The sequence below is a fragment of the Trifolium pratense genome, linkage group LG2 (genome assembly GCF_020283565.1).
Source record: "Trifolium pratense cultivar HEN17-A07 linkage group LG2, ARS_RC_1.1, whole genome shotgun sequence".
NCBI lineage: Eukaryota > Viridiplantae > Streptophyta > Magnoliopsida > Fabales > Fabaceae > Trifolium > Trifolium pratense.
This window is the reverse complement of record NC_060060.1, coordinates 37,875,964-37,899,657: the sequence shown is the minus strand read 5'-3', so window position 1 is coordinate 37,899,657 and position 23,694 is coordinate 37,875,964. Positions and strand designations below refer to the sequence as shown.

General features: G+C 29.7%; 3 protein-coding genes across 5 annotated transcripts; 1 reads left to right on the top strand and 2 right to left on the bottom strand.

Moving 5' to 3' along the window:
* Window positions 1–6,727: 6,727 nt before the first annotated feature.
* On the bottom strand, window positions 6,728–7,821 carry LOC123906289 (stress-response A/B barrel domain-containing protein UP3-like). The gene has a single exon (XM_045956171.1). It carries the CDS (start codon window positions 7,746–7,748, stop codon window positions 6,954–6,956), a length of 795 nt encoding a protein of 264 aa, XP_045812127.1. The 5' UTR covers window positions 7,749–7,821; the 3' UTR covers window positions 6,728–6,953.
* A 2,394-nt stretch (window positions 7,822–10,215) lies between these two features.
* Window positions 10,216–11,532, bottom strand: LOC123906288 (stress-response A/B barrel domain-containing protein DABB1-like). The gene has a single exon (XM_045956170.1). It carries the CDS (start codon window positions 11,093–11,095, stop codon window positions 10,433–10,435), a length of 663 nt encoding a protein of 220 aa, XP_045812126.1. The 5' UTR covers window positions 11,096–11,532; the 3' UTR covers window positions 10,216–10,432.
* A 3,768-nt stretch (window positions 11,533–15,300) lies between these two features.
* LOC123906287 (protein ELF4-LIKE 3-like) lies at window positions 15,301–18,259 on the top strand. 3 transcript variants are annotated; one of them, XM_045956168.1, is made up of 2 exons: window positions 15,301–15,452; window positions 17,768–18,259. In XM_045956168.1, the coding sequence occupies exon 2, from the start codon at window positions 17,813–17,815 to the stop codon at window positions 18,158–18,160; it is 348 nt and encodes a 115-aa protein (XP_045812124.1). In that variant the 5' UTR covers window positions 15,301–15,452; window positions 17,768–17,812; the 3' UTR covers window positions 18,161–18,259. The 3 variants fall into 3 exon arrangements, with proteins under 3 accessions (XP_045812124.1, XP_045812125.1, XP_045812122.1); XM_045956169.1 differs by lacking the exon at window positions 15,301–15,452 and adding an exon at window positions 17,478–17,635; XM_045956166.1 differs by lacking the exon at window positions 15,301–15,452 and adding an exon at window positions 17,480–17,639.
* The last annotated feature ends 5,435 nt before the right edge of the window (window positions 18,260–23,694 follow it).

Genomic DNA, 23,694 nt, shown 5'->3' with positions numbered 1-23,694 from the left:
CATTGTTTCACATCTTACTGAATTGAGCATCAAAGTACCTCTAGATACAAAACTCCCCTTTCATTCACAGGAATGAAAGAGGAGCACCAGGATCAACTCTGATCAAGATAAGGTCACCAACCTAAAAGCCATTGAGCTGGGCTAAACCAAACTCAAATGTTTAACCCATTGATCTATAACTGTAACAAATTTAAATAGTATCCCATTTGGTTGGGACAAAATTGAAAGTTTTATAATTGATCAATGCACTCTCATATATTACAAAAAAAAATATATGTGACTTTCTTAATTGCATTCCATTGTGAAGATATTTCTTTGTAAAATAGAAGTTCTTTTTTATCAGAAAAATAAATGTCAAAGAAGCATGGATGGTAAAATTATATTTATATATTACCAAAAAAAAAAAATTAGGACCACACTGAAATAAGGAAAAGTTTCAAAGCTAAACATGTATATATGTTTAGACCAACCTTTTGTTGGTTATAATATCGTTGTTGTAAACGTTACATTACACATAATATAAAAGGGTAAGTTGGGAGGGGAAAAATGGAAAGGAAAAAGAAAAAAAGGGCAATTTGGAACACAAGAGTGCATGAGTACCATTTGTAACAATGACAAGCATGGCAAACATCCTCTCTTTCCGGTTTGAAATAATATTAAGATGCTCATTTCATCGTTTTGACATGTGTGTTTAACGCATAATAATAGGTCTGTTTGTTTAAGCTAGGTTTCTAAAATATATATCATTATTAGAAACAAAAAGTTTATTTAATTATTTTATATTATACCCAGCGACTAGTTAGGTTTAGTCTAGTAATGAGGAATTTGGATAATATGCATGATGTTTTAGGTTAGATTTATAAATTTAACTGTTGTACAAAATGACATAAAATTGCTTTTTAATTAGCAAAATCATGTGTCAAATTTTTTTTTAGCAAAAATCATGTATGTGTTCCTTAAAGTTTTATATTTTTCTGATTTCTTTTATCGACAACAATGAATTGGATTTTTTTCATCCATATTTCTAATGAATTAATTTCATACATCCATTGTAATTCAACTTAATTACTCCTTCCGTCAACAAAAAAAAAAACCTTATTTACTCGTCCCCTTCTCCTATAAACATAATAAATAATGGATTGTCTCCTCTCTTCATTTCTTCACTTTGAGCAGCGCTAAGCCTGCTAAGCCTCACCTAAAGCCTACGTATATATATTATCTATTCATATTATTAAAATTTAAAACTAATCTAAACGGGCCTAAGAGGGTGGCTCAATTTAAGAAATATTGGATTTAACTCTCTTTGCCACTTGATATTATTTGATTAGAATGATTGTAACAAGTAAAATACCTCTTCAATACGGTGGTGGTGAAGGGGATATACCTGCAAGACATTTTGACATTCAAGTTAGTGTTTGAGTAGAGTGAAAGATTTGAGCGAGTAAGAATGGTAACCCTTCAGCATGAGACGTGTATATATAGTCTCTACGCAGAGTCAATGTCATTAATGTGATGGTGGATCTTGCAGTCTCGACGTTAGTTGTCGGAATAACAGCTGAAAAACTATGATTGATTGTAATCAAATGTTAATCATTTTAATGTCGGCCGTTATAGAAGTGTCGTTTTATGTGGCCGTTGAACGGGAATATATAACCTCGGATTAACATATTAAGGGTCGGAGTTTAAACCTCAAACATTCCACTTATTTATTTTAAGGGTGAAATTTCTAATTAATCACCGAAATACTCGGGAAAAAAATTGCCAAATAAAACAAATGCCAGCGTCACGGTCCCATTATTTAGTTGCAATTTAGTGATATAGTATGAATTTAATGAACTCTACCCTACCATTTGATTGCAAGGCAATCCCGGCAGTCCAAAAAATAAATTCAACATGTGATTTATTTTAGTGTATGTTTAATTCTATTGTGAGAATTTATTGAGTAAATTGATTTTGATTAAAATGAAAGATAAATGATTTATGTTTGGATATATTTATATTAAAGTGAGTTGTTAAGGTAAAATTCAATTCTAGAATCAATTTTTTAGGCCAAATTTAATTATATTTGAAAGAAACCAAACTATCAAAGTCAATTATATACCTCCAAAATTAATTTTGACTCCTTTTAAAATGAGACCAAACATAAACTTAGATTAAGAAAACTTACCACTTAAACTAATTTATTATTAATTTGAACTCCTTTTTAATAAAAGTAACAACAACAGTACTACACAACTACAAATATTGGCCGTTAAAAAAAAGCTAAGACATAAAAGCTAAAACCAACAAAGAAAACATTGTTGAGCTAAAATATTTTTTCTATAAAGAGAGCTGAAATATTGATGTTGTGAAAATGACACTTAATTGAACAAACCAAGATTTTATGCGGTTAACAAGACATCTCAATCATCAATTTAAAATCGAACGGTTTATATTATACTTTTATAAAATCAATATTGAATAAACTCTAATATTGATTTAAGATCGAACAACTGAAATTTTTCATGTGACATGCAGTAACAGCATGCAATCCTTTTTTTTTTTGTCAAGTAGTTTAGTGGCTAGAAATTTCACTCAGTGGGATAATCTGGGTTCAAACCCCGATCCTCTACATATATAATGCAATGTCACTACCAACTGAACTAAGTTTACGGGACATGCAATCCTATTATTAATTGAACACGAGGAGGGAAACTAACGAGAAAATAAATGTTGAATTTCCATCGTACCAAATTCTAAGTGGGAGAAGCCAATAAGCGGGGACAAAATTAAGTAAGATGGATTTTGAGGTTGAAAAGGGGCCATTCATTCACATCTTGCTAACTCCAAATATGTAGAAATTTGAATGCTGCTCTGAAATAGAAAGGTTGCTTTCAACTTTACAAACAAAAAAATAAAAATAGCGATGTTACATTACTCAACAACTAACATTCACTAAGATTGAAAGTTGGATGAGTTGCAATTTAATTAGGTCAAACCAACCGTACGTTTTTAACTACTAGTTTTTTTTTTGTGATTTTACCCATGCATGAAGTTAAAAAAAAAAAAAAACTCCATAGTAGATGTATTCTTTCAAACATGTGTTTCATTTTCTCATATTTTTTTGTCGGGTATATAGATAAAATAATAAGCCATTGGAAACTCGCATATATAAATTGGAGGGATTGAAGTTCTTATATTTGATTGAAGTTGGTAATCATTTACTTCGTCTGTTCTAAATTAGAAATCGTTTTGTAAAAAAATCTCAAATTTGGTTGAAGATGAAGATGTAGAAGATAGAAGATGAACTTTCTTAGGTTTAAATTTTTTTTATTTTAAAATATTAAATTTTTTTATTTAAAATGTTTATGTAAAAAAAAAATAGTAACCTTACTGTCAAGTCATCAACACATCCACATTTTTAAATGAAAAATAGAAAAAAAGGACATGATTGTACATTTTTTAAAAGATAAAGGACCTATACTTTACAAATAAAAGATAAAGGACCAAAGTGTTACAAATAAATAAGATAAAGGATCTTTGTTGTAATTTTGCCTTAAATATAAAATGAACACAAACCACTAGGTTTGGTCTAGTGGTGATGGATTTTAGTAGTACGTTATAGGTCCTGGGTTCAATCCCCAGCTCATTGTAAACCAGAAAATAAAAAAGGAACACTAAAAAAATGAAGTATTTTTTTTAAAAAAAAAACAAAATATTACACCAGCCATAAGTCTATGTTTAGGCTAAAATTGACCTAAAATCACCCATTTACCAATACATGAAGATAAAGAAGATGTAGAGAGAAGGTGGAGCTTCGCACTCTAAAAAGAAATTAGGATCGGCACGTGAGAAGATGCAGAGGGGTTATTATTATTATCTTACTTATTTATTTATTTTTCAAATAGTCTAGTGACAAGAATCTCACACATTAAATAGAGATAAATGAAGAATTGTAAATTTGAATCTAGTAGAAACCTGAAACGGGTAGTTACAAATGTAACATCGATGCTTCATTTTCAGCTCACTGGAACCGTGTTGGTTTTGGTATGTGTATATGTGACGATGAAGGTCGTTTCGTGCTTGCCAACAGGAGTTCAACTATGTGCAATGTAGATTTAGGAGAAGTGTTGGGACTTTACCATGCTCTCGATTGGGTTCAAGAGTTACAACTAGAATGAGTGGACTTTGTGCTTGACTCGAAAAGAGTTGTTGATTATTTTCATAAGGGCGGGAATGATGTCACAAAGTTTAGTGATGTTATAAAACAATTTCATTGTGTGTTTGATGTAAGTTTTGAAAACTCTCATATTGAGTTTAATATGAGACAAGCTAATGAGGTCGCTCGTGCATGTACTTGCGGGTAGCCACATCGAAAGCTAGCTCTAATGTGATCATTGATGTACCTACATGTATCCAACAATTGATTATGAATGCTATAAGTACTTTTTAGTCAAAAATAATAATAATTTCACACATTAAATAAAGATAAATGGAGAATTGTAAGTTTGAATCTACACACTTTCACTATTATAAGAAAAATATATATAATTTAAATTTTGTCCACCATTTTTTTTTTACGGTTGATTATTTTTCCACTATAATAAACACGGACAATTTAGTAATTTTGACTTAAGATTTATATGAAATCTAAAAAATTAAAAATTAAGAGTCTGTTTGTTACAGATTAAAAAAAATCATGATTTTGATATTCAACAATTTAGAGATTTTGTAGAAAAATTGAATATACTTTGTGTTTGTTTACCGTAATAAAAATCATTTTTCTAATAAAGTAATCTTTAGTTTTTTGGTACAAAAAGTAATCTTTAGTTTGTTTGAATAGAACTTATAAAAGTGATTTTTTAATTAGAAAATAACTTCCACCTTTTAACACTTGTTTTCTCTTTCATGTATAAAAATTTATTATTTGAGAAGCTACTCTTAGATCCAATATTTTTAAAAGTGGTTATTTTTATAAAAGAATTCTAAAAAAATTGTAACAAACAGCCTGTAAATATGTTTTTGATCTCTTTAAACATATCAATTTTTGTTTTTAGTCATTTTTAGTCCCTCTAATATCAAAATGGAGGACCAACAACCATGAATCCCTGCAAGCCTTGATTTAGGTTTGTCCTTTCGGATTTGGTTTTTTTTTATAGGCGGATGTTAGTTGTTGTTAGAGGGTAGATGAAAATGTTAGTAGTCAAGGATCCATTAATAAAACCTACCTGCATGGTAGGGAAGCTTATACAAGTCAAGTTGTGAATGGTTCTTGTTCTAGACTAGCCAATGGCTCGTAATTTGTTATAGTCAATAAGCCCGACTAAATATAAAGTCTAATCTAACAGATCTTTCGTCCGCTATGACTTGTGAGAGCTACTATATGGTATTCAAGCTTATACAAGTTAAGTTGTGAATGGTTCTTGTTCTGGACTAGCCAATGGCTCGTAATTTGTTATAGTCAATAAGCCCGACCAAATATAAAGTCTAATCTAATAGATCCTTCATCCACTATGACTCGTGAGAGCTCCTACATGGTATTCAACTTGTAATGCCTGTCAACAATTATTCCACCTCAACATTGATGAATGCCGATCATAACGGCTTCACTCATCAAATGTCTTAAAAGCTACAATATGTCACCTATATAAGCAAAAACAACTCAACCACCTGGGTATGCAATTTCTATCTTTAAACTTCATACTTTATGCTTTTATAATGACTTGGACGTCGGAGTACTTGTAAGTACTCTCACCTACTTCAATCTTTATAGCTTGCTGCTCGACATCTGGTCAACTTTTTAGTCAGTCGAGATCATATCCACTTCATTTCTTCACTCCGTAACTAAAGATTAGTGGTAATTTTTGAGTTAGGATAATCCTTTGTTTGTATAAAACGCAGTAGAACCCTATTTTGAGAGAATCCTAACCAAATTTTGAGTGTATAAATATATTTAGGCCCATAGAGAAAAAACAAAGTTCCCACTACGACAGTTTTTGAGAGGCAATGCAGTATATACCAGTAAGTCCAAGGGAAAAAAGATGAGCTTTAGGCCATATATATGAGCTCGCAGAGCATGCTAAAAAGTGACTTGGAGTTTGAATAGTTATGGTGGAGAGTAAATATGGCTGAGGAATACAGAACTAGAAAGGTTGATATTGCTTGTGGATGATAAATGATAATGACGACTACAGTATGAAATTGAAAAAACTTTCAATTTAATATCTGAACTCTGAAGTATCATTTTCTCATCAACTTAGTTTCTGAAGTTAAAAAATTGTTCTAAATTTGTAATCCATCACTTGAGTCTCTCCTATTATTACAGGGAGTTTATACACTGTGTTGACTACTTTACTAAATTGACGAGAGTGAACTTCACAAACAAAATTGAGGGTTCTTACAAATTAACATTGGGAAAAAACGAATGGTGGGATAAATGCGAAACTGTGAGGTTGCTCTTGAGTACTCCTAAACTAGTCTCTGGCTCTGCAAAACACTCTCAAATAAGTTTCCCGGTTTTTATTAGAATGTTGTACAAAGTTGATGACCAATTTGGTGGTTTACTCGTCGATCATCATTATGCTATTTTACACAGGATATCAACTCCTTTTGTTTTTGTTCATACAGAAAGTGACAGTTACCACCAAAAACTCACATCACATATAATTGTGAGGTCACAAATTCGAACCCAAACTAACAATATCAATATTTGCCGGTTGACTTAAGAGATCATATCAACTCCAAAAAATTCAAGAAAAATATTAATAGTTTTTTCTTTAAATATGATGATTAGCCCAAAATATAAGAATCATAAATAAGAATTGGCTTCAGTTGAATGTTCCAGAACTACGCAATGATACACTGAAATGAAATATCAAACCTTATTATTGTTCTACATTGCATCATAACAGTATTATTATTATTATTATTATTGAACTGAAGCATTATTAAACAGAAATAACCTTCATCATTCATCAAAGGCTTGCAGATTGAGCCGGTGGCGGCGGCACCACATAATCAACGACAACCACACTCTCAATACGATCCCTAACCTTATCCTTCTGATAATTCACCAATTCATGATTCGAATCAACTTCCTCCAACTCACTCGTTCCAGGAAAAACAGCAAGTGAAGCAATCGAATATCCCTTAGCTCTCGCCGGAGAGAAATTCTCTCCAACAGTAAGTTGATCAATCTGTTTAAAATTCTCCGGAATTTCTTTAATCACATCCAAAACCTCATCGCTAACAACATTCTCCTTCAATTTCAAAAACGTAACTCGAATCGCTGAACCCTGCGGCGTAACAACATCACCGGTTAGATCTTCAGCGATCCAATCAACGGCCATGATATCATCAACAATAGGAAGAACATTTCCCTTAACAACGCTGACGTGGCTAGGGTGAGCGGAATAAGCATCGAGATCTTGTTTGGAACTGTAACGACTGTGAAGCATGTGAGTGAAGGTTAATGAAGTGGAGCGATTGCGTAGGAGAGGACCTACGGTAAGGTGGAGGACTTGATCTAATGAAATGAGGGAACTGAGTCCGTTGATCATTGAAGTTATTTTTGAGGGTTCGGTGTTTTCTTTGACTTTGAAGAGGACGATGTGTTCAATGGCTTTGGATTGGGATTGGGATTGGGATTGAGTTGACATGGTTTTGATTGAAGATCTGATTGGAAAGGAACGAAGGTGGTGTGTGAGGTGTTTTGAAGATGAGAAAGGGGTGCGAAGTGGAAATGAGAGCTGAGTTTTGAGACACAGCATTTTTTGCACTGTAATGAATGATACTAACTGGGATTGGATGCTAGTGGTCACTGTTGAGTCACTTGATTCTTGTGAGTTGTGAATACAACAAATTTTCGGTTTTTTTTTATTGAAAAATAGAGCACCAATTAAGGAAAGTATAGAATATTTTTGGAATTTTGTAATTTACTTTTTAAAAATATAAAAATACTTTTTTAACGTTATTTTTTCTATTTTTTTTTCTTGACTAATGTTTCAAGATATAAATAAATACTCCTCTTCAAAGTTAAATAAATTTTATTCTTATAAAAAATTCTATAATATAAATAAATATAAAAAATACTACTTAGCATGACCTTTTTTTAATGTAATTATATAAATAAATTAAATAATTTGAACATTGTTGTTGTCTTAAAATAAATTGAATCATCGTTACCACATAATTTATTCAATTGATAATGTCAATATTGAGCTTAAGTGGTTGAACTCAAGTGATTAATGAGTTGTCCGTAAAAAGAATCATTTAGGAGAATCCGAGTTCGATTCCTAATAAGAATAATTTTTAGCCAGATATTACTTACCTCGCAGTTGAATTATAGATTACCAAACTTCTTTTTCGAGAATCAGAGAATTAATACAAAAAATAAAATAACTCAATTTATAATGTCAATATTGTTAAGATAATTGACTTTGGGTTTGATTTCGAGACATCATATTTGTGTGTAACTTTCATCAATACTTAAATACTTTCTCTATTGACAAAAAAATGAAGTGAGGGACATAAAATATATTTCGGTTGCACTGAATTGATCCACTTAAGAGAGATCTATGCGATGAATTTTTTTCTTCGCACCCTCACGTTTCTTTTCTACTGCCCATTTTTTCATTTTTGCCCTTGTATAAAAACTTCGGAACACATTTTTCGAAGTTTTTCTAGTTCAAATTCAGAAACACATTCCAAAGTTTTTTTTCAAGGCAAAAAATTCGAAAAAAACTTTCTGAAATATTTATACAAGAAAAAGAATGGAAAAATGAAGATAGAAAAGAAACATAGTGGGTGGGAAGAGAAATATTTCTATGAGATTATTATTGGGCAAACTTTAGGATGACAGGTGAGGAGTAAAACATTTTGGGCCACTTTCTAGCTTTAAATTACCATTGCCAAATATGCAAGGTGGTACTTTTAGCACCCCATTTTAGTTTTAGACTCTCCCTTCCGTGTTGTCTTTTGTCAAAATACCACAAAAGATTATGATGGAAATTCAAAGCATTTGGTAATGTCGAAATTATTAGACTAGATACTTTCACATGAGTTCGAATTCGAGATCTTGTAATTGTGTGTATGAGTTTCAATTTATATTTGTCATTTCGTCTATAGACAAAATAAATTATGGAAAATTGGTTGCACTTTTTACTGGTTATTGTGTCCCTGGTTGGCCTAAAAGGTTTGTTTAAGAAAAGAAAAAAAAAAGTTGGTCTACATAGGATCTCACAAAGGCTAAACCATATGCCTTGGTCGGTCTGACCTATTTCTACCCTATCTTCAACTCTTAAAGAGTAATGAATGAGATATGACTGAAAATATATAGATAAGGTAGAAACATCTATCAACTTATAACCGATTTTGTAAGGGTTGTATTAGTTTCGACCTAAAATTCTAACTATGGACGTGAGAGATGTGACTCAAGAATTTCGCATTAGATGAAATAAAATATGACAATGTATTTATAAGCAATAAAGAATCTTGCCTTCAAAGTCACTTTTGTTAAAAATGAATTAGACACATTTTAGCTCTAAGATAATATCCAAGTCTAATACAACTTCTATACTTCAATAAAATATACTTGAAAATGTCTTCATAGGTGGTGGAGATCCCTATCTCACACAGGTTGATTTTTGTGGATCATATGTGCTTGATTTTAAGAGTATAGCATCTCCATTTTAAACGGGTTGGCCTAATCAGTTTAGAAATGGACTGGATGTATTATTGTGATGTGTAGCCGTAACGAGAGGCTTCTCAACGAACCTTGTTTTTCTGGGTGATTAGTACAGTTGTGTTGATACAGTTTTGTTCTTACCTTTTGAACTGGGTTATGGTTCTGTTTTTGTATGGTTTTAATAGTTTGTAGTGTAGATTGTAGTGGTGTGTGTGTTGTCTAGCCTTCTGTGATTAGGTGTTTCAGACTTACAGTGGCTTGTGTATCTTGGAATTGGAACCTTTGATGTATTGTTTTTTGGCATTTCTTTGCTGCTGAAAAAAAAAAATATTGCAAGTGCTCAATCAAATCATTAAACTAACAAAATTAAATAGTCCAAAAGCTTCACTGTAAAGAAGAACTCAGAAAGAACATGACCATGGTGACAGTCACTAAGTCAACATGAACATGACAGTCACTTATGACCAAATTGGAGATGAAAATGATTGTCATATACCATACCAAGATTGTTCCAAAGACCTGTTAATAATCAATCAAAGAGACGAGAGAAATACAAAGGAGACTACGGTTTCATTAGAGTGAACAGAACAAAACTTATGAGTACAAGAGGTATCTTTACAATATTATTTTTTTTGACAGGATGGTATCTTACAATACATAATAAGCATAAGATATTAAACTACATTTATAGCAAACGACCCTTACATTATTTTATTTTTTGACACAATCTATAAAAAGACCAAATTAAAAACAAAACAGAAAACTTTGTTAAGAAGCTATTTGCCCATTTGCCACAAAATAAAGAACCAGTACATTGTCCAGATTCTCCTTAATCTTATCATTGACATCATATTTCCGAAATTCCTCATCATAATCAACTTCTTTCAACTCTTTCAATTCACTTAAACCAGTAAAAACCTCAAGGGTAGCAATGGAAAATCCTTTAGCTCTAGCAGGAGAGAAATTTTCCCCACAAGTAAACTGAACAGCATTTTCATGTCGAATTCCACTTATACCCTTCAAAACCTCATCTTTAACTTGTTCACTCAAACCCTCCTTCAACTTAAAAAACACAACTCTCACAGCAGATCCATATGGTAGAACCAAGTCGTTACCGTCAACCTCGGTGACCCAATCAACAGCCATGATATCAGAAACCAAAGGAGCGTTGACTTTGATGACTTCAAGGTGGGTAGGGTGAATGGCATAGGCATGGAGATCTTCCTTGGAGGTGAATCGGATATGGAGTATGTGAGTGAAACTGGAAGAAGAAGAAGAAGAAAAAGAAGATTGAATAGTTAGCATGTTGAGGTGAAGTGTCTCTTTGAGGGAAACGAGGGAATTAACTCGATCTACCATGGAATCGATCTGTGATTGTGTTGCGTCTTCTTTGATCTTGAACAACACCACATGCTCGATTATTGACATCATATCTTGATTCCTTTCTCTTGTGCCTTCTCAATAGTTACCACTTACCACAACATAAAATTCAATACTTCCTTCCATTTATTGAACTTTCATTTTTATTTTTTTTTCTTTGGGCAAGGAAAATATTAAATATTGCTGAAATTCACCCATAAAAACAACCGCAAACTCTTGTATTCAAATTTGGATTTTTAAAATTAGGAGTTGAGGCTTATTCAATTCCACAAAATTGACTAAAAAACTTATTTTTATTTATAAATTCATATTCAAACCAACTATATGAAACTCTTTAATACGGATAAATACATTTAACCTAGAAAAACACTGTTATCCTTTACACTATGCTTCAAAAAAAATAATTCAATGTATAGTTAATAAACCTATACAATGACTTACAATGTAGTTAATGTATCTGACTAGCTCCTGTTAAAAAAAATAGAAAACTATACAATGAACCTACAAATTTGAATTTTGTTTATATATTGTTGCAAAGGGAGTACGTTGAATGTCATTATTGTCATGTTTTTAACTTTTAACTAGTATAACTTACCCGTATAAATGCACGGGTTAATGTTCAATGAAAAATATAGATATTTTTTTGACACATGAAAAATATGGATTATTAAATTTTTAATATTTTGTGGTCTTTTAATTATTTGTAAAATTAATTTTATATTTAATGTAATAATTTGTTTAAATATGATAAATGATCCAAATTTTGAAGATTTTAAGGAGAAATGGTAGAACGGAGAGTGATACTCCACTCCCCGTTCCCAACCCACATGTTCGTATATTTGTTCTTTTATTTTCATAAAAAAGGTCATTAAGCAAAAACTAATCTAACGGTTAATATATATTAGTTCTTAATCGTCATCTCTCTCCTTTCGACATTTGTTTTCTTCTGGAGTATTTTAGCCCATGTCCCCGTGTGAAAAAATTTCACATTTGTGTAATGAACAGTAGAATTATTTGTCATTTGCTTGACAAAAGAAAATTATATCATTTTTTTTATGCATATCTCATTTGTTAATGGTGCAAATTTTAAAAAAATTATCTATTTGTTTATCTTACAGTGATGTTTGGAAAATAAAAACAAAGTAATACATGATATTATTACTTTTAATTCTTTCTTTTTTTATATATAAAATCATTATTATTTTCCTTACTTTCAATTGATATTTATCGTATTTTTTATATAATAAAATCTACAAATGTATGTCCCACCCCGTGTCCGTGTAAGTTATTTTTTGCTTAATACCTCCATGTAGATTATTTTTTATCAATACTCCCTATTATAATATTATGTTTGGTATAAATCACTATGTAACTTTTTATTTATTAATAAATTAATAAAATAATAAAATAAAATAGAAAAATAATCTATGAAGTCAATTACTTCATTCCTTTTATATTTCAGACAATCACACCATTTTCTCTGTTCGATAAGTATGAAGTTTAAGAATAACTTTTTTTGTGAACAATTAAATTACTATTTTTATTTTTTTTTATTTCTTTTAAGGTGAGTATTTTTGTTCAGAGATTCTTAAGCCTTCAATTTTGTTTTGAAACATATTAAACCTTCAATTTCTCAGTTCCACATTTGGCCAATTCGTTCTATATAATTTTTTTTGATAAGCAATTCGTTCTATAGTATAGTCCTTCGAGGAGTTTCTATTATTTTATCAGTATATTTGTTAAATATTACATGAAAAATTAGACAAACAAAAAAATAATGAGTAAAAAAAAAGAGTACAACATTTATTAATAATAGTAAAAAAAAACATTTATAAGCATGATTTACACCAATAAAAAATAATATGAACAAAAAGTGTTTTTTAATAAGTAAACATGATTAAAAAAAATGACAATAAAATATAAAAAAAATATAAATAAATACTTAAAACTCTAACATCAGTTGATAATAATTAATCCTAATTTGAATAACGAACAATATGTTCTTCCGTTTGATAGTAATAATAATGAATATTTTGATTTTTTTTTTTATTTTATTTATTTTTTTTTTATTATTTTTTTTTTTTTTATTTTTTTTTTGAATATTTTGATATAGTTCTTTGATAGTACCTGCAAAAAAAAAAGTGCATTTTCGTTTTTATGGTTTTATTGAAATTGAGTAAAAAAAATAGTTTTATTTAAAATTGGATCGATATAATTCTTTTTACTTTTTATTTTCTTTTATCACCTCCAAAAATTATTGCATCATGTTGTTAGATGCTGCGACTGGCACCCACTGTTCTCTTTGTTTTCCTTACTCATATATAATTTTTTTTTGTTGGTACATATTATATTTATTAACAAATCAAAATTGACATTTGCGTTCAACTTTAACTTTGATTTGTTAATAAATATAATATGTTTATTTTCCTAATTTGTGAATGTGCAAAATAAATACTATGAGTTTTAAGGAAACCTATAAACAAAGAGAATTAAAAAAAAACTTAAATAGGAGTTTTAAATGTGATAAGAAGATCAAAAACTACCAAAATTGTGAACATAAAACTCAAGAAGTTGTAAACAAATGACACATAATTGAGAAGATGCCATGTAGGATGAAAACAAAGTTGGCTAAGCAAGAGAATGCCACATAGGAAAGTTTCCATGAGAAAAAACTCCTAAACATATAAATAATAGATATAGCATTTTAGTTTATTCTTTTCCCTAATTTTATTACTTACTCCATTCGAAAATAACTTACTTGTTTTGTTTGAAAAAAAAAAATTGTCTTAAAATGGTTGTCTCTTTCAATTTTCGGTACAATACCCCAATTTTTTTGTACGATACCAATTATATTTTTTAGTTGTACCATTTAATTAATATTATATGTATCACGTTTTATTCAACATCTTCAATTTTTTTTATGGGCCTATAGACGGTGTATCAAGCATCTTTAAAACTCACACATAATTGTATTGAGATCTTAGATTCGAACTTGAATAATATCTATTATAATAATGTTGTTATTATCAGTTAAGTTAAAACTTTGTGAACTCTTCCGTTTTACATTTATTGAAAATGTTAATTCATCACTGCATAATAATTGTACTTTATTTTAAGACTAACAATTTTTTTTTATAAGCAAAATTGAATTATAAAGGAGTACAAGGGGGTACTCAAACCCTTACAATTCGAAACAAGCAATTATATGCTTTGTAAACATACAATAGGATTAGTGCATCAATCCGAAAAAGAATAGGTGGACTTGCGTCCGGCTCTTCCGCCAAACCAAATCCACGAGATCGCCGTAATATTATCAACCAACAAAGAAATATCCGCCATCTCCCCTCGAAAAATGATGTTATTCCTCAATCTCCATATGCACAAAGTAGTAGTTAACCAAATCAAATGTCGAATGTGCCTACCCTTTTTTGACTTGACAAGTTCACCACACATAAGAAGTGATTCAGCCCTTCCTCACCAATGATTTAACTACATCCCATCAATTTGAAAATAGCATTCCACACCATTTGAGTAAATTTGGAACCGTAGAAAAGATGAGAACAGTTCTCTATATGCCTAAAACAGAACACACAGATAAATTAATGAGGATTTGTAATGATACCTTTTGAAGCTAAAGTGCCCCGCGTTGGTAATTTCTCTAATAGTAATCTCCACCAAAAAACACTCACTTTTAAGGCTAACAATGTATTTAGTTTGAGGGAATGAAAGATGGATGAAAGAAAAACACGAAAACTAATTAATGAACTTTAAACGTACTCTTTTTTAATATATATTTTTTAAAATATTGCTATAAATTGGTCAACTAAGTTTTTTTTTTTAAGACTGGTCAACTAAGTTAATCATTTTGAAACATAGAAAAATATTTTTAATTAAGGGAACTTGTTAGAAATTGAAAATAGTATTTTTATATTTGTAATAGGCTAAATATATATGTTCTAAAATCATTTTACTCTTTCTAGTTCTTAATATAAGAGAGTTTACTTTTTAGATTATAGAAAGTTGAATGTATTTAAACCTTTTTTTAGTCCAAACACATTAATCATTTCATAAATCTAAAAAAAATTATTATTTTTTATATTAAGAATCGAAAGAAGTATTATATTTGGTTCCTAACTTACTAATATTTTTCTTTATTAATATTATTAATTTTTTAAGTCAGTGAATATTATACATTAAAAAAGTCACAGGGGACTGTCAAATCTACATATTCTCTCTCTCTCTCTCTCTCTCTCTCTCTCTCTCTCTCTATCTGAATTCACAGGACAGATCCTTACTTTGTTGGAGCAGATTCGATTCAATTGCCGATCTTTATTACTCGCTGGCTGCCCTCTCCTCTCCTCTCTCTGTATCTTCTCATTCATATAAATCAATGTTCCAGATTTTCAAGGTACCATTTTTCATTCATACTCTAATAACTACTGCTACTATACTATAGTACATGCACTCCGTCCGTATTTTTAATTTATTAATCTCAATAAACTTTTTCAATCATTCATTTATTTATTTATTAAAAAGAACAGTATTTGTAAAATAAGAAAAAAAGTAGTAGTAAATAAATTCACCTGATAAAATGTAAATTTTGTTCGCTACTGTTTGTTTCCTCCTTGTGACTGGGTTCTTTATCTCAGTTCCACTGACATTATTTTTTATCAGCTTTTTTTTCTTTCAGTTTTCCTCTTCCAATCAAATTTATGGTGTTGCAAGTTCTACAGTAGTATTTCGGAATTTTATTAATATGAATTTATTAAAGTAATAAAACCAAGGACATTATATTATTAAATGGAATTTTTGGTGTTGTTCAATCCAATTCCAATGTGTGAGTTGTTCGCGGGATTTGGACAATCGTATCGAACATTTTTTGGACTTAGAAGTTTTCTTAATTTTGTTTTTAGTAATTTTGCCTGAAAAGGATTATTCATCATATTATTGTCTCTGATGCTGCTGCAATATTAGTACCTTCACTCATCTCCTCTGTATCATTGCCAGATTTTATTTTACATTATTTTATTTTTAGATTCTTCTTTGGAACTCTGTGCTTTAGGTAGGTATTCGATGAGTACAATAAAAAAGGTTCCTTTTATGGAAATGAGATCTGCTTTTTCCATCTCATCATTTAAATTTTTCAATAAAAAACAATATGATCCATCCCACAAATACTCCACCACTCTTGGCCTTCAAAGAATAAAATACACACACACTAGGCTTAAAGCTCTAATTTGAAAATAATTCAGTTTAGAACCGCGGTTTGAACTCTGATACCATCACTTAACACACTTGTGTCCTATAAATTTTCGACGAAAATTAATCATCGTTAAACAACAATAAAAAGTTTGTACTCTAACATGATAATTCAACAAATATATATATGTTTATTTTTCTCTATTTTATTTTAAATTTTGATATTTTATTTTTTTATACTATTTAATTTATAAGTATTTTATAAATTAATGTTATTTATAATTTCTCTTTACCATATACACACAATTTGTGTGTCATACAGATCAAAATAACTTATATTTTAGGACAAAACGAGTATAGTCTTTGATTAATCGATATTTAAAGATCGCTTTAAATTTTATGACAATTGAACGATGTTGACCATTTAAATTTTATGACAATTGAACGATGTTGACCATAAAATAATAGAGATTTGACCGATATTTTACTAAAACAAGAGAAAATAAATACTCCTTTCGATCTTAATTATAAGAGAATTTTTACTTTTTAGGTTTATTCGAAAACTAATGTATTTATATCAAAATTCAACTCATATTTATTTTTTATTGTTTTTGTCAAATATACACCGGTAAAGAGGAGTATTAACTTCTACTTCTGAAATACATGTCAATCATCATTATTGTTTTAAACATTTTTCAAGATGATTCTCGGGATATTGGATAATATTTTTTTTTACTCTCTAACTCTTTTAAAATAATTAAAAAAAGAGTGAAATTAAGAGAGAGAAAAAAAAAGTAGCAAAAGGGATGTAGAATAAATATGAACATGATGGTCTGAATTGGTTGGTTCTCAAAAAACTTGGCAACTAAAATAATTATAATAAAATAATAATTCATGTTTTTTTTATATATTTTATTATAATACTCCCTCCGGTTCTTTTTATAAAGAACAATTTGAGAAATTTTTTGGGTACTTTTTATAAGAAATTTTGACCAATTTTCAAATGGTTTAAATGTTTAATTTCACTTATATCCTTATTTATATTATGAAAGAAAATATTAAAAATAAGTAAGTTAGTTGAATTAAGAGTAATTAAATAAAGGTATACATAAAATACAATTAAATTTATATGAGTATTAAATGAAAATAACTATGTAAAATGTGTTTCTTTGATCTGTGTAATTTTTTAAAAGCATTCCTTATAAAAAGGACCGTAGGGAGTAATAGTGTAGTACTCCATAAATATTGATGCTGCTTATAACCTGATTCCTCTGGAAAAGGAACTCATGGTAGTCATGATTTTATACTTCAGAACTTGTCTCATCTCATCTGTCCAATGCCTTAAACAATTCTAAACCTCATAAGTTTTGTCTATTTGTTTGGTTAGTGCAGGCAGGTACATATATTTATTAATGAAACCAAATTTAAAATTCATTTCACATCTTTTTACAAATTATTAGTATTATTTTTTCTTTCTTTCTTTCATCTCATCTTATTATTATTTTCACCCCACCCATGATGCAGAACTGATTAACCCTTTGACTCATCCCAACAACTTAACATCAAAAAATGGAAGGTGACACATACTCCACCTTTGGCAATGGCACCCAAATTGATGGCAAGATCTTCCAAACATTTCAAAAAAGCTTTGTTCAAGTGCAAAACATTTTGGATCAGAATCGTGTACTTATCAATGAGATAAACCAGAATCATGAATCTAAGGTCCCTGACAACCTCAACAGGAATGTTGGTCTTATTAAGGAGCTTAACAACAACATAACAAGAGTTGCTCAACTTTATTCAGATCTTTCAACTTCCTTCACCAAATCTATTCATGTTTCTTCTGAAGGAGATTCAACTGCTGCTGTTAAATCTCAAGAAAAATTCAGTCACAAACGACACAGACCTGATCTTTAAGGATTTTTTTTTTTTTTTTTGCTTAGATAGGTGTTTCTGTAGCTGAAGCTCTTTTGTATTAAATTTCAGATAAATAAATTTATATACCATTATTCAGCATTTCCTCTTATTATTATTATAACTTTGTTACTATCTAAGAGAAATCAAACATGATTGTTTAATTACTAATTTAACCATGGATTTTTATAAATATATTTTTTTTTTATTAATGTGAGTACAAACTACAAAGGGTATTCTAACCCTTACAGTCAATAAGATCTGGATCCAGCATCACGACGATGATCAACTAATTTTACCAGTTGTCTTTCAAAAGTTTAAACATTTGAATTTGAACATGTAATGGGCTTTTAGCTTTGATAAATTTTTTATTGTTTATGTTTAATTGTAAAAATGGTTTTTTTAAAAAAAAAATTTAATTTCAACCAAAATATTGTTCTTAATTTTTTAATACTAGTATTATAATAGGTAAGAAGTGAAAGTGAGAAGAAGTTGCAGTTACTGTTTTAGGACTATTCCCATGAAGCCAACGTTTCTATAGACTATAGCAAGCAAGCAGTTCAAGAAAATTAATTATTTCATGATTTTAAATACTACTACTAGAGTTCATGTGTTTGAAATGTGGGGCGTGACAATTGATATCTGAAAACTGCATACTTATGTGTGCACATGTTCTGAAACAGATGGAAGAAAGTAAGCTTTATAATTAGTAAATAAAATCTTTTTTTGTTGCCAATCAGGATCACTCACTACCACAGGAACATAATCTCGTCCCCACTGCATAGCTCAAATGGTTGAGTTGGTACATTATAAATAGTTTCATAATATGAAATGAAAATCACATTTAAAAAAAAAAATAAATTCATGAATATACGGCCATAATTCATTCCATAAACGATGATGAGTCTTTTGACCGGTGTATATATTGATTGAGAAATATAAAGGAAAGGACAATTCCATTTGAGCTCAAAATAAAGCACTATAGCTTAAAAACAAGGGTCCCAAAAGTTGTCTTTATGGGATGAAACTGAACTTCTCCATAATTATCCTTTCAAAGGGTTCATGTTCAGGTACTTCTTTTTTTACTACACAAATTTCCCTTCCTTCTTATTCTCTCAAATGGATGTCCTACATAAATGAATGTTGACAACAATATATGTTTTCAGTTAAAATGCTGATTGTTTTATCATCACATTTTTCTAAAGCTATATATCTTCCTACACCCTCAATTTTACATAAAAAAGGAGAAAAGTAAATGTTATGCTATCATTTTAGTAGTGTTAATTTATCAGATAAAATGCTACATCAACCTGAAACAGAATTATGCGCAGTTACTATGTCCCATTGTAATGAATCACAGCCGTCCGACCTCAAATCAAAAGCTATGATTGTTTTGAACTAATTTTATGTAGATATAATATGAACCAACTGAACTAAAATCGATGGCGATCCTGATCCCATCAACCCAAACCTAATCTAACCAAAAAAAAATCCTAGTACTTGTAGGGAGCACCAAGCAACTTCAAATACATAAGCATGCCATGTTTAAGGAAAAAAATCAAGCACACTAGACTATCCTATCCTATATAAATAAAAAAATGGATTTATTCACCAAAAAATAAAAAATAGATTTGGTCCCCAAAGCAAGCCAAAGACAAAATAGACATTGTGCAGTAGTACATAACATGTGCTATGGGAATCTACTTTTCCTTTTCTTTCCCTTTGTTCCTTACATTTCCAGCAAATAGGTTGTAAAGGAGATCAACTCTAGTTTGTCCAATGAAAGCTATGTTTTTTAATTAATAATTAATGTAACTTGTAGATATCTACATCATTAGTTAGAGGACCCATTTACATTAATCCAACTATAATAATACACCTCCCATGGCGGAGATGTTTAATTATATGACCAAATGACACTTTATAATAATTTGATGATAATTTTTAATATGTGTAATCCATCCTTTTGTGTTCACTCTCTTTCATGCTTTTTATAAAACTAAACTTCATTTGAGTTGAGATGAGACTTTTAAAAAGACAATCACATAATAATGTTTTGAAAATTGCATTACTTATAAAGAATGTTATCAACTTTCCTCTTATGTTGACATCACTTCGGTTAGGTGACCAGTTAGTGTTACAAAGTTGCGTTTTAAACATTCTATATTGGATTGTTTGGTACATAGATCATGTCTTATTGAAGTTTCACCTGCCATAAGGTAACGAAATTCATGTGTTTTTTATTTTTCCTTTCATAATTAAGGTGCATAACTATTACTCCGTTGCCTAATTGCATGTGAATTTTATTTATTTATTTATTTATTTTTACTAAAATTGCATGTGAATTTTAATCATTGGAAATCCTCAAAACCTAAACTGTTCATTATTAAGTATCGATCTGCATCAATTATTTAGGTTGGCAAAACTTCTAGTTATTGAGAAATGATAGTCCAACCTCCAATTTTATTATCCGAATACTTACAAGATCCTAAATCATCATATAAAATATAAAAGAAACTACATTCCTAAGATCCTAGGACTCCAATTTTCGTTTTATTGATGACACTTAATATACCCAAATAAAAAACAAACAAAATTACGTCTACGGTCTTGAGGTTTAATAGATGTGTAAACTTCATACTTTGTATTTATATTTATAATATTATATGAAATCTCTCCAACAAAAATATAATTTTTTTAACAAAAGATTGATCAAACATGAATTTTTTATACACTAAAACTCTATTTTAAGTGAAAAATTTGAGTACTTTTTGTTGGGAAAAATGCCTAAATATCTTATTTTGGAAGATTTTATATTTAAATATAGTTTAGATTTATATTTGAAATAAAATTATATTAGGGTTTATGACTTATATTTCTATTTAGAATATTTAAGATTTGTTTAGAATTTATTATAGGATTAGTGCATTTTATTTTTATTTTTTATGTGGCTCTATATATAGAGTCATAAACATGATGAATAAAACAAGAACTTTAATATTCTTCATATAACCCTATATTTGAGGAGAGTTTTCTCCCTAAAATTATATCCCACCAAATTCCGCAATACCAAAAACACAAAAAACTACATCACTTTTTTCTCAAAAATATATACTTGAATACTTTGACAAAATAAATTACATATTTTAAAACATCTATAAATTATTAAACAATAAAATATTAGAAGGAACACTTCAAAAAGAAAATTAAGAAGGACACATGAATTATTAATACTAGAGTTCTTCCAAATAGATGGGGTTTGAAACCCCCGTAAACTAGAAAGTACTAAAATAATTCTAAGTCGTCCAACTAGGGGTTTAAACCCCCAAACTTAAAAGAAGTGAAACTATACAGACTATTTAGCGGAGGTTTAAAACCGCCGCCACATAGTATAACTATGAAAAAATATTATAAACTTTGGGGCGGGTCATGGCGCTGCCTAGCCCATAAGGGGTTCCACACCTGGTTTTGGATTTACTCTTTAAGTTTGTTTTTTTGACGTTTTTTTTTACAAAAAGTTTTATATTCTTAAATTAGTCATTTTCGTCACTTTAATTTATGTTTGGACTGATCACATTTTTAATAAATTATGTTTAAAAAAACATGCACTATATTTTAATATTGAGATCTCTCGCACACAAGAAAGGATTCTCGAAAGTGGGGGAAAAATTTGAGAAAAGAAATTAAAAATTGAATTTGTTTTGAGAGAATTCTTTCTCTTCACACATACATGTCAAATTCTTCCCTTTTCTTTCTCTCATCGCTTATTCTTCTTTAAATTTAAATCCCAAAATAAATAAAATGGTTTGTTTATTTCTAGTGTGAGGTGTAATAAGCACGTGGATGATGACAAAAGTTGTAGTTACACAATTACAAAATGTACGATAATCATACAAGAGGAATATATCTTAAACAATCTCTGATATAATTTGACCAAAAGCATAAGTACTCGATACAGTACAACCGGTTGATTTTGAGTGCGCCACAATGTTCTCCAGCAGTGGCAGAGCTAGCTTAATTTGTTTGAGGGGGCCAAAGTATATGTCCTAATTATGATTTGAGTTCACATCCTACCTTTATACTAACTAATTAGTATGCCTAACTATCTATATTTCAATACTCTTGTTATAGAAAAACGAATAAAATAATAAATTAGATTTGGGCCTGAAACTATATTTGATTTAGGGCTACATCTATTGGGCCGGCCCTCGTCGTCCTCCCTTAATTCGGCCAATGCATTCTTTGGCAAACACCACATTCTTTTTACTATTTCTGCCCCAGTGTAATGTATTTGGAAATTGTTCTATTTTATAGACCCCTTCATATGCTCATAGATCTCTCAAAAGTTATTTCATATACTCACAAAATCTTTTAATTAGGGCAATTTTGATGGTTTATGAGCATATGAAGGGGACTAAAGAGAAATTTTTAATGTTTTTTTAGCATGAGTCTTGATGTTTTGTTGTCAATAATACTACCTCTTCAAGATGCAAGTTATAATATTAGACGATGAATTTAAAAGTGGTAAATTGATTAAACTAATAATTTGTTTAAGGTTGGCAAAAAATGAGTTTTTGTGGACAAAATTTGACACAGATACGAGATAAATAACTTAATATGAGCACCATAGATGAAATAAATGCATATTTAAATTATCTACCAGTTAATAGATATAAAGGTGGATGTAATTTTTTTTTTAATTATTATTAACCTTTGGTTTTTAGGGAAAAAGGGATCGCGGTGTAAGTAAAGTATGATCTATAATTGTTCACACCAGGAATCAAATTCGGATTCTTCTGAACAATTCATCCTAAGAAAAATTCATTAACCACTTGAACTTAATTTCTTTGGTTAAGGTGATGTAATGTTATCATACCCGTTACTAAGTAAAATTATCTAAACATCACATTACTTAAATATAAATGTTACCCACTTGAAAGGAAATCTTATATATGATTCTCTAATTGTAAAATTATCCAAGATACGTTTGGATCTAAGACACATTAATACCTTATGCACTTGTAACCTTTGATGACTCACATAGCTATTCAATAAACCAGGATGGATTTTACACAACTATCATTCTGCAATAAAAACTTCAATTTCACATCTCTTCACTTAAAAAACGATTTAAAAATCAATGCTAAGGATTAGTCTAAATGTGGAAGTCAACCTCGTTATTGATAATTGTGACTTATGACATGCATTGGTTATGTTTTAAAATTGTCGTTGCGATCACAAATGCGATTACAGTAGCGACACACATTGCAATTGCAAATGATGTAGCATGAAATCATTTTAAATTTTCACAAAATACCTAAAGTGGCACCACCACACCACTATGCTAATTAACTACCATGATAAAGTATGAGTTTGCTTTGAAAACAAGTTGCTTTGTAAGAGGTGTTTGAAATACAAAATCGAGCTATTGTAAAAAGTAAGATTTTTCGGTTGATTTAAAGTAAATTGAGGTTTGAGGCTTTGTAATTTAATTTTCGATGGTGAGAAGATTTAAACGAACATGATTGAAATTGTCT

What these genes read in the sequence shown, in the direction of transcription:
- LOC123906289 (XM_045956171.1), bottom strand. Translation starts at nt 7,748, where the DNA reads ATGCTGTGTCTCAAAACTCAGCTCTCATTTCCACTTCGCACCCCTTTC.
- LOC123906288 (XM_045956170.1), bottom strand. Translation starts at nt 11,095, where the DNA reads ATGATGTCAATAATCGAGCATGTGGTGTTGTTCAAGATCAAAGAAGAC.
- LOC123906287 (XM_045956168.1), top strand. Translation starts at nt 17,813, where the DNA reads ATGGAAGGTGACACATACTCCACCTTTGGCAATGGCACCCAAATTGAT.